This window comes from Choloepus didactylus, chromosome 3 (genome assembly GCF_015220235.1).
Source record: "Choloepus didactylus isolate mChoDid1 chromosome 3, mChoDid1.pri, whole genome shotgun sequence".
In the NCBI taxonomy this organism is placed as follows: Eukaryota; Metazoa; Chordata; class Mammalia; order Pilosa; family Megalonychidae; genus Choloepus; species Choloepus didactylus.
Genome location: NC_051309.1, coordinates 64,185,768 through 64,198,148, shown reverse-complemented (window position 1 = coordinate 64,198,148; position 12,381 = coordinate 64,185,768). Strand labels below are relative to the sequence as shown.

Genomic DNA, 12,381 nt, shown 5'->3' with positions numbered 1-12,381 from the left:
CAGTGTCTTAGGTCCCTCATTTAGAAAATGGGGATAATAATAGTCCTAACCTTGTAGGGTTGGTATGTAGCTCTAAGTTGAAGTGAATTACTGCATTGTGCCTATTGATAACAAAAGTTACAATTTCTTAAACAATTACAGTAAGCCAGTCACTGTGATAAGCACTCTACATACATTATCTCATAAAATCTAACAATAATTTTCTGTGGTAAAAATTCTTCTTTCCATTTTATAGTTGAGGAAAGCACGACACTCAGAGGCTAACCCACTCGCCAGAGTCAAATGAAAGACAGAGCCAGATTCAAATCCAGGTCTTTAGACTCCCAAGCTCAGGTTCATATGCAGTGTGCTATCTACATGTACACTTCACAAGATAATTTTTATGTGTTCAAGAGAAGCATATTTGCCTCTTATCTTCCAGAAATCAGATCTTTTAATGTACAGCATAGTTATATTCAGAAGTAAAACATAGGAACCCCTTTATTAAAAACTTCCAAATTTCGAAATTCATTGATAAGAACACAGCAAAAATCAGAGCAAAAATAATCAGCCTACTACCAACAGATGGCAACAGCAAGTGCATTTTGGTTCTGTAGATTTAGGATTAGTCTTTTCAACCCTATCATATTGAAAAGGTGAGGATTTCTGTACATAGATACATAGTGAAGGTTTTCATAAATAGATATGCAAGAAGACCTATAATAAAATAGCAATAAGAATTTACAAAGGCAATTTCTTTGAAAAATGTCAGTGTAATTTACCAAGGAAAACCATCCAGCAGAAAATGTTTGTGTGGAATAAGATGAACAGTCCCTATTAATGCTAATTGAAATTCTCATAGCCACCCATAGGATGCATAAAATTTACTTCTACACTTACTCTTTCCGCCTCTAAATTGCAAGTTCCTGCCAAAATACTAGCTTTTTAATTTGAGCCCTCATGCATGAAAATTGATACTTTTTTTGCAATTATATTCACAAACTTAATACATGTGAAAAATCTCACCATTTGCAAAACAGGCAAGGCCTTGTCTTTGTTAACAAAACAAAACAAAAAAACAAAGTGAAAACTTAATCTCCTCAGGTATTTGTGTCAAAAGCTGAACTATATCACAAATATGGATGCTAGCACATGCAAGCAAGATGGTCCATATTTTAACTCCTGTAACAACAAATAAATAAATAATGAAAAAAATACATGCATGTTGCAATTTCCCTTACAATTACATAATTACAATGATTCATTGTATATATTGTAAATATATAATACAAATATATAAAATGAATCATTGTATTTATGTATATATTTATTTACTGATGCATGTTAAAAATACTTTTTGGCAATCTCTCAATACGTGGGAGCTATGGATCTAAGAATTTGCTTCAATCCAACAAATCAAAACCTGGAATGCTAATTAATTTTAACATATCAATTACTCAAAAATAATGCATGATCTTTTCAAAAATAAAATTTTAAATGTATTGCTTCCCTTTATTTACTGATTAATTCCCAAACATGGTGAGTTATTATGTATTATTTTTTTTGAGACAATTAGAAATTATTTCACATTCCAATTAAGAGGCAAAAAAGGCTAAGAACCAATTATAAACACAGTTTTCACTGCCAAAATATAAATTTTGGCTTACAACTATCGCAGCTTTGAAATAATGATTTTCCTAGAATTCTCCAGATGATTGCTTTTTGATCAGGTTTTCAACTGAAGGGTGAATTAGGTTGAAAAACCTTACCTGTAAGGAGATGAGCCAGATATTGCACCTGGTCTGGGAAATCATTTGAGGACTTAAGTAAAGAGAAGTTGCTTTTCTTGCTGTTGCATGTTTAAGTTTTCCTCTCCACAAAAAGCAATTCAACATACCAGCATTACTCACCACGGAAAGAATTGCTGTCACTCTGACTGAGGCTCTCAGAGATTAGAGAAAATGCTACCTAATTTATCATTGTATCAGAATAAGAAGTGGAAAGCCATTCATTCATTCATTCAACAGTTTTTGAAATTCAGACACCCGTATCCTAGTTTCCATTATACTTTAATTGAAGAACAGTATTATTGCTAGTCGGAAGAATTTAACTTTGTAAATATAATTATTCTTCTTTGTTATGTAGTATAAATAAAAATGAAAAAAGCTATTTATAACTGTCTTTAAACAACATTAAAAGGAAACAATACATCTTAAAGGAGAAAAGTACTCTTCTAGAGAAATGATATTTACAGATTATCTCAAGATCACTTGTCATTATCATACGTCATAAAAAAGAGAAAATTTTTTTTCTGTATTTATCAGTTAGTTACTCTTCTGTACATTTCAATTAGATACACTCAAACACCTGTACATTCGAACAATGTCCCCAATAGGGGTGACCATATAGCATGTTCTCAGGGAGGTGGATGCATTTGTTCATTGTTCCTGAAGCATTATGTCACACTTATCCTTCAGCAGCTTTGAGGTGGAGAGAAATTCAGCGGGTATTTCACTTAATTAGACAGAATGGGACTCCATTTGAGCAAAGGTTTTGTGTGCTTCATAAAGAACTAACCAGCTGATTATAAAAAGGCCCTTCAAGGAAGGGCTAAAGACTAGAGACTAGCTGCACCAAGGAGAGAGTCAGTTTCTTGTAGTTATACTCTTTTAGAGCTGAGAGAAACTAACAGCAACATTTTTAGTTGAAAAGACAACAAACAATTTTCAGGTACACAGGCCAGAAGGAAAACAACAAAGGAAATCTGACCAAAATGTACAATAAACTTATGAGAACCACCTGTAAATATTTCCCCCATAGCACCATCAAGAATCAAACTTACCTGATCTACCATCCAGAGGTCCAAAATCCAAAGAGTATTTCACGACGTGATAGTTGTTCCATACGTAGAGTAGGTTGTCCCTGGGATTGTAATCCACAGCTGCAATGTACTGGTATGAATTGGGGAAGGGTACATCCACCAAACTATCCTTACTTTGCTCGGTGTTGTAAATGTAGTCAATCTTATTCCCTGTGGCCTCATTGTCATCATCCTCATATACAGATTTGACCACATACAGAATCCCACAAATCATAAATGCGTTGGAAGCTGACCTTTTATCGTATGCGGTATCCCATGTCCCTTCAATCCGCAGGGTGTAAGGGTTCAGTTGGCTAATGACGATTTTACCATTGTTTTGTTCTGTTGCATAGATTACCCATAGCCCGTTCTCATCCACTGCTAGGTCTATGTCAGATTTGCCTCCCCATCGGTAAGGAGAGGTATCATGGTAATTGGCATTTGCTATGATAGCCTCCCCACTCTTTATCCTAGTCCGCAGATCAAACTTCACTATGTTCCTGGTACGCTCTTTGTTGAAGAACAAAGCTCCATCATACACTACAAATCCTGTGCCATCCACCCTGTGAGGGAGCTTGTAGGTTGTAGTTGGCCTTCCAGCAATGAAGTCATCCTTGGATGAGTATTCGGTTAGGGTATCAGTTCTGTAGGGAGTCCAGGGCATATAATAAATCTTGTCAGAAGCCTGCAGAGGGTCTTTGCACCATGCCCCGGATTGGTGGTCAGACTCAAACAAATGTTCACTCTGGTAGACTCCTTTTAGTAGTCCAGGACAAAGAAAAACTGTTGGAAGTGAAAGAATTAAGATAATAAATACATTAATTTTAATATTTTGCCATATCTACTTATTTTTCACCAAATGAAAAGCAACTCTAACAAGAGATACCCGTCACCAATTAGCATTTTGCTGCATTCTTCTGAGAACTGAGAGTATTCTTCCATATTAATTTTTTCTTTTTTTTTTTTTTTTTAGAAATCATTTTGATTTTGCTGGCTGATAAAAATTTGGCTTTTAATGAGCAACTATCCTTTTCTGTTGTTTTTACCTTTTTAAACATGTGTTGCTATAACTTTTGTATATATGGATCCAGATGTGACATATGTCTATGTACTTTATAGACATATAACAAATAAAAATGCTATATACTATGTTTTTTATTAATTCACTGGAAAACATATCTTAATAAAAAATATTGTTCCCACTCTGGTAAAATTAGCTATTCAATTGTTATTAAAAAAACAGATAGAAATCCTAGAGTAATTTTTAAAAAATATATAGGAAAAGAACAGCCCTGTATTACAGGCCATGGAATCTTCTAGCAGAAAAGCTCTCAAAGCTGCTACAGCACACACAAAGCATGCAACCCACACAATTAAAAATGAGCAATGGATGGATACTGGAAGGAAAAAGAGAAAGGAAGAAAATGAAAGGAAAGGAGGAATAAGGAAAGAAGAAAAGGTGAAAGGTTACAGAGAAGAACCCAAGATCTAGATTTTAATCAGTTAAAAATGTCCTGTTAAATACAGTAGTATTGGAACTTAACAAAAATGTACCTTTTACTGTTACATGAGAAGAGCATTTAAAAAAAAAAAACAAGATTACTTGCTATAATATTTTGCTGCTCATACTTCAGAATGAAAATGGGCAGGGATCATCTGATTCACTTGAGTTTTGGTATGATGCAGTAGCATATCATGTTAGTGGTGGTAAGAAAGTACACTTGGTTGATTCAACTGTAATGAAAGGACTATCAAGGTTTCCCTGAAGGCAGTCCCCGAAGCACCTGCTTATAGTGATATAACTGGCATCTGAGAAACAAAGGGGGGGAGGATCTTCAGTTGTATGTGTTTGAGAAATATCATATCAAATAGAATTACAGCAGACATTCTAATAGCTTATATACATCAGTGAATTTTCAAGGCAGAAGGGGTAAGGGGGATCACATTTCAACGACTAATTTGATCATGGAACCTTCTGTCTATAGAAGCCTCTTTGAGGTGTAGTTTTCCACCAAGCCTTTATGGGAAACACTGTTCTAATATTTTTGCAAAGCAAACAAAATGAAAAATAATCCTGCAGTCTACTGTTATGTTTGAAATAATTAGAAGTATACTGGGTGGAGAAATTAGAAACTCACAAGAAAGTTGGATGCTGACCCATATTTTAATGATAGGATTATTCTCTTGACATTAGTGATTAGCTCTTTAACAGCAATTGTAAGCACAGATTCAATGGAATGTTGATAAGATGAAATTCAGCTAGGCTTTGGTGATTATTTAAAATGAAAATCAATTATAAGAATGCCAAAAGTTTTACTTTTAGAAAAATAAAAATTTAGGGAAAATGTTAACTACCAAAATCTTCCATAGCAAGGGATAGAGAGCCATCTTTAATTTATAATCAATAATAATCACCAATATTATTATTGATTGTAAGACTATCTCAAGAATTTTAAGATGATTGCTGTAATTATAAAGGATGGGTACACACTTTGTCAAAATTCTATGTAACTTTCATGTGGATGTTAATAATCAGCACTTGGTTACTAAAGAAATTTACTTTAGGATATTTCAGAAAACTCTCTCCTTTTCCCCCAATAGATAACAAATTAAAGGTACAGGGGAAATCACACCAGAACTGTGATTAAAGGAAAAATAAAAAAAAAAAACAAAAACACAAACTAAATCTAAAACAAAATAAACTGTTGAAAATTTTATACTCTTAAACTGTTTTAGGGTAAAAGAGTCAAACCAGCACTGGTCAGTATAAGAGATTCAAGTGAAGTTGAGCAGCACAAGTAGTACATAAATATTCATAAAGTAGCTAAGAATTAATAACAAAATTATTTTAATTAATGTTAAACTGTTAAATAACTTAGCCTACACATAGTATATAATTTATAAAGGTATTTAATTACCTTTTTGTTCCACTTCTATTGGAGAGAGAGAAGTAAAGAGAGAAAGGAGAAAAGAGAATAGATTAATGGTACGATATTGGCCAGGCACTTTTTATTCACCTCTTCCAAACTGAAAGTAAATAATAATTTATTTCACTCATACTTGTTTTACTGAATATTGTTTTTTAAAAATCATTTCTTTCATACATTTCCAAAAACCATATTATAAGCTTTACAATACAGTACAAACTTGGAAAAAAAATAAGGCAAAAATTACTCAAAGCTAAGATTAAACAAAAACACCATTCCAAACTATAGGCATAGGAAATACAATATTCATAATAACACCAATATTTCCTTTTGAAAGACAGGTTGGTAATTGTACACAGAAAGCTTTCAAATAGTTTGGCTAGTCTCACTTATAAAGTATTATAGTTGAAAGAACTATTTAACATAATAGCCTTGCTTTTCACCCATCTCAAAAATTGATCTCTTCAGAAAACACTACACTGCAACTCATTTCCTAAGGTCTAAGATTTTCCATTGCTTGTCAGTCTTGTGAGAAATGCACGTCAGGACACTACACATTAACAGGGAACGTGCTCACCCTAAATAAATGGATTTAGAATCTTACTGAAGAAACTTCTCTCCCTCCCATTCATCAATATTTTATATTATTGTGGAAAAAGATTGTCTGTTAAAAGAATCTGTTATCAGAAGGTCGCTATCAACAATGAACCACCAGCTCTGGCCTTTTCTGAAATTCCTGACTCTCACAGTCCTGTAAAACAAATTGAGACCTTCACACAGATTATGTTTATACATTTCTCAGGTAAGATTCTACCTAGATTCTGAAGAGCAAGCTCATTCTGTTTACGATTCTTAAGATACTGATCAACACAAAACAAGTCAGTGCAAAACTCTGGGAAATGTTAACATATTTATGAAATTCATCTTCTTTATGGTATTCTTTGTCTTACAGAAATTTACCTCAGAGTTATTTTGCCTATACTCAAGAAAAAAGGGGCAAGTCAGAGAACAATATGTTTATAATACAAGCTTAAAAATCAGAGATTACAATTGATGTAAAACTAAGGTAATTTAAATGAAAAGGATGAACTGAGATACTATGCATAATAAATTAATCTGAAAACTGGAAAAGTTTCAAAAACAAAGGAGAATACTGTTTTGGGTAACTACATTTGGGTGAAATTTTTGTGCTTTGACCAAACTCATATTTCTTCGATTATTATAAAAACCTCACTCATGTCTCCCCATTGACTGTTTTGGATAACTCAATATCACACGTGTTAGAAGAAAAACTTGGTATATTTTGCCTAGAAAGTTGTTATTATGCCTAGAAAGTTGCCAGTGGGGTTGTATTTTAGATCCCTCAGCATACTAAGTTTACAAATTTTTTATTTTTAGCAAGTCTAAAATTCTTTCTGAAACTCTACTATATGGTCATAATTAATCATCATCCTCAATTAATCTTTACTGAGTAACTGCAATATTCGCTGGACTGAACCTCAATACAGATCAGTTAAAAGCTTTCTCTAAGAGAAGCACTTTATGGTATGACAAGAATATTAACACATGGGTGTTCAGACTGACAACTAGAAGCATAACAGCCCTTTAAAAAATTATATAGTCAATAGTCTCAAAATTTGGACTTAAGGCCCATTAAAATGAAAGTGGAGGCTGGGGGTGAGAAGTCATACTACAGTTGACATTTTTCAACTACTAACTTATAAAGGAATTTCTAGAACTAAATTGGTCCTATGAAATAAATCCAGATATAAATCCTTTCAAGAATTATATATGGAGGCGTTTATACCCTAAAACAAAACACACCTAGCTTTAGTCTTATTTCACAAAGAACTTTTAGTTCTATTCTTGAGGGGAAAGATACTAACCTTCTTTGAACACGGTATTTCTTCAACAAATGCCTAAAGACTTACTGTAGAAGTAAGGATATGTGATTAAAAGTACTGATAAGGTACCTAATGCTTTCTTTAAATACTAACATTTTATTTTTAAAAGACTTTCACCTTTATTCCCTCATTTATCATTAGGTGAAATTTTGCATTTAATTTTCTGGGTTTGGTTTAATTTCAGAGAACTGGCATAGCTGAAGTGTAAGAAAAGATTGCCTCTTTGTTATTTGTTAGTTACTCAAAATTAAGATTTATTCGACGGCTCTGCTTTGGTAAAATATATTATGGTCTTGCCCATGTCATGACTGCCTGTAGCTCATTTATCATTTATTTGCTATTTTTAAAACTAAAGTAAACAATCCTATAATTTAAGTTGAAACAAGCACACACAAATCGTATTCCCATAATGAAAACTGGCATGGCACACACAATTTTTCACAGAAAAGTCTAGTAATAGTTAGGGATGGCCAGTCATGGACCATCATCTTATTCTAATTCTAGAAACTTCCCTCTCCCCTCTCCTGAAACACACATACACACAAAACAGAAAACAGTAAACACAAACTGCCTTGCATGGATACAAGAAACATGCTTACCACTGTATCCTTCACAACACACACAGCTCCTAGAACATAATTATTCAGTGAATGGCTGATGAATTAATACATAATTGAACTAAAGGTGAATATTTCTGTTTCTTGATATTTTAAGCATGTAGTAAGAAGAAAAAGTGGTGGAAGAGAATCTGTATTTACTACATAAAATCATGGGTGCAATGCATTATCCACATTATGTCTTTGAGTATTTTAATGGATGGGGAAGAGAGTAAAATTTATAAGCAGTTTGTATCTCCAATTCATTAAATATAAGACTGGCGGGGAGGATAAAGGAAAATAAGTGGACAGGTATGGTCTTGAGGGTTATATTGGCAAAAAATATTTTTTCCTATAGCAGCCTGCAATGATCTAAAAACACAGGCTTAAAATATTCCCTTTTTTCCTCTCTGTAATGAGATCATATATAAATGAATCATACGATGACAACTAACTGTGCTAGGCTTTCTTCAGGACTTACTGTTTTTAGCCTGGTCCAATATCCTGAATTCTGACACTGTAGCTGTCATCATTTATTTCCAAATCTCTTTGTAACTAGTTTCTTTCCTTTTCTCTCTTCACTTTTACTCCACAAATTGTTTTTAGTATCCATTCAACCTCTACAAATATGTTTACATATTTCCTTAAAGTGATTTCATTGTCGTCCTTTGTCAAACTTAAATGTCATAAGCTATATCCTGTGGTTCGAGTAAATGACAAACTAAGAGTAATTTTTTTCTGTATAAAAGGAAAAAACAGAAAAATAGACAAGTAAAATTCCCCTTATTCCTCAATAGTTCATAAAATAGATGAACTATATAGTTATTTTATTGTTTAGAAAAGTAAAAGTTATTAGTTCTTTCACATCTGTATCATACGCAATACTTTTGAATTGCATTCGTTAATTAGAAAAAGTATGGATCAGAGAGCATACGCATACATTTCCATGCTTTTTCAGATTGCATTGCAAATTACAGAGAAACAAAGTTGTTGAGAGCCAAAAATTGTTAACTAAGAATTATGGAATACTAGCTAATTCTAATGTAACTTAAATGTTCTTTTCTTTTAAACTTTAAGTCCTAAAACACCTTTTTTTTTTTATTTCTACAATTAAATGTTCCAAATAGGTAGAATGTTATAATCCAATGTTGCCTCTATATTTCTGTAATATATAAATTAAAAAGGCACTAATGTGGAACATAAGATAATTTAAAAATATTAATTCATAAAAAATACATTTGTCATGGAAATGTAGTAGTATTTTAAGCCATTATTTTCCTGGTTACATTTGGCTTAGACTACTAAAATACATTTAGGTACCCTTATCACACACTAATTGGGCAGTTATGGAGATGGCAAAAAGACAAACCAAGTAATAAAATATCATTCTTAGATGAAAATTTGCTTGTACATCGTCCCCAAACAAAATCACTTAAAAGTGGACAATCAAGAGTTGATAACAGTACTTCATAATTTAACAAAATGTTTTCACGTGAGTCACTTGATTTAATTATCCAAACGACACAGTGATGTAGTATTTATTATTCCCATCAGAAATGAGACAACCAAACCTCAAATGGTTAAAGGATTTGACTACTGTCAACACTGGCAGGTGGCAGAGTCCTGTCCTTTGTTTAATATTCTATGATGGCTCTCACAACATGGAAACTCAATGATTGTTGAGCTCTTATTCTCCATTTCGTGTCACCAAAGCCAGGTAGGAGCACAGGTAGGAGGAGATAAATAACACAGATGGAAACTCCCTGAGGGTAGAACTGTAACTGTTTTTACAATGCTGTATCTAACATTCATTAAGAACTTACCAGGTGTTGTGAATTGCACTGGAGTTTTGCACACAATACTAATTTAAAGGTCACAGCAACATTATGAGGTAGATATTCTCATTCTCTCAATTTTTCAGATGAGAAAACTGAGACAAAAAGCTGCATGACTACATGTTTAATAAGTAGTAGAGCTGGGGTTCAAATCCAAGTATTTATCTTATTCATTATTGCATTTCCAGTGCTAAGCACATAGAAAGAGTTCAATTAATATTTGTTGGGCTTCTATGCAATGACTGAATTGCACTGTGTTGTTTTCAAGGGGATTGAATACATACTTTTCAGTGCTATTTCCCCTTGAGACTAGTGACACACTGCATCTTTACACAGAAGATAAAACAATATAAACAAACAAAAAATGGGCTCCATACTTCTGGGCCAAGGAAAACAAGATTTCTCTTATCATCAGAAACAAACCAGCATGGAATACCTCATATCCTGCTAATTCCTATTATTCTGAAATAGATAATACGCTCTTCTTCCATTTTACATCCATCAAGAAATTAAAGAAGCACTTCAGTAAACAGAAAAAGTTCTTTGAAGTTCATTAGAATTTTTGGTATACTGCATGTCAAATATTGACAGACATTGGTCTCTTTCAGTAAATAAAGTGCTAATCCCTTAGTTAATTAGAGAGGGGGGTAATCTCTGCAGCTCAGATTTTAAATTATGTTTTTCAAATAATACGCATGCATCAGTGAATAAAAGTGCCGCTCAAGCACCTTGTATTACAATGGCTTTATATAATGCTTTTCCAAAATTATCACCTGTTAATGAATTTCATCCTGGAGTGTGTAGATTGAAAATGTCAATAATTCATAAAATGCTTTCACTAGCCATATTCTAATTTACTCAGTTAAACAGTATATCTACAGATGCTGTAGAAACTCAGACTGCCTTTTATTTTGTGTTAAATTTCCATTCCTTTGATGGATTTGTAAAACCTTTCAAACCGTTAATTTAGCCTTTTAAAACGGTGCTATTAGTAGGCTCTTTTGAGAATCTATAATAGCTTCTAGTAAAAATATTAATCTTTCAAGGTTATTATTGGTAACACTAAGTCATTATTACATTTGGTTCATCAAGGATGTCACTTGACACAATGATCTGTCACCACTATGTATTAACCACACAGTATTTCGAGTTGCTAAACAGAAAACAAAAGCAGAGTCATCTCAGAGTGTATAAGACTATATATGCATATTTATGTATTTGATCCACTGAATATATTTGTTGAGCTCCTGTTATGTGCAAGGCACTAGGAGCTGTGAATACTGACAAATAATACTGCTAATAATATCTAACAGTTACTGAACATTTGCCATATAAAGTCTCATCCTATGGATCATTTTATTTAATCCTCACAGAAACCTCATGAAATTGGTACTTCAATTACGAACATTTTACAGAGCAGGAATTGATTCCTGCCTTAGGGAAGCTTACAGTCTAATAACTGGTGATCTTCAGGTACTTATTTACAGATGATAAGCCCCTTTTAAATGCTTTCAGAGGCCCCATGTAAAGAGATTTAAAAGAGACAAGTATAGAAGTGGACAGCTGAGGGTAGGGGTGGGAACTGGTCAAAGGAAAGTGACCTTAGAAACAAAAGGCACAACAATCTGATAAAAGCAAACTTCTTGTGGAAAAAGTTATCCATTTGTTGCTAAGAAATATATTTTTGACTTACTCTATGCATCTAGCTCTGGATATGAAACAAGTATGATATTAAAAATGAATCTAGCCTTAATCCCAGATATATACAAGATATTTTATAATTAATATTCCTAGGGCTTTGGAGCTGAAAGTTGTATTAGATGTCATTTAGTCCCATCCCTTTATTTTGCAAGTCATCAAAATGAAGCCAGAGAATTAATTTGCACCAAATCATGGTTTGCTTTTTGAAGAGTATCAAAGTTAAATTATTAATTAATAAGATACTTTTTGAATCATTAAACAATTCTATGTATTGTGAGGGCAGAAACTGACGAGAAAAAAATCAGAGGCTGTAAGAAGTCAAGTTACTTTATGTCTGGTAGAATTATAACTAAACAGTAAATTGGTTTTTTCAGTCTTTGCCGGAATACCTAACATTTTGTGACTTAACTGTGAAGCCAACAGTTTCTACCACTGAAACATCATCCCCTAGTGCTATAGAATGGGGCAACAAAAGCCCACAGACATTCAGTAAAGTTGGGGGGGGGGAAATATATGTATATATATTCCACTATGAGGAATAATCCAGGAATACTAAGGCGTGACTACGTAATCTGGCAC

General features: G+C 33.1%; 1 protein-coding gene across 7 annotated transcripts in view; it reads right to left on the bottom strand.

Moving 5' to 3' along the window:
* Positions 1–12,381, bottom strand: part of ADGRL3 (adhesion G protein-coupled receptor L3) — a 912,567-nt gene that overhangs the window by 364,532 nt on the left and 535,654 nt on the right. For 5 of the 7 annotated variants that reach the window (XM_037829887.1, XM_037829881.1, XM_037829884.1 and 2 more), the window contains exons 8-9: positions 5,758–5,772; positions 2,822–3,622 (exon numbers count right to left, since the gene is read on the bottom strand). In XM_037829887.1, coding sequence (XP_037685815.1) covers positions 2,822–3,622; positions 5,758–5,772 — 816 coding nt within the window. The remainder of the gene's footprint in view (positions 1–2,821; positions 3,623–5,757; positions 5,773–12,381) is intronic. The other 2 variants (XM_037829882.1, XM_037829885.1) reach the window with 1 other exon arrangement.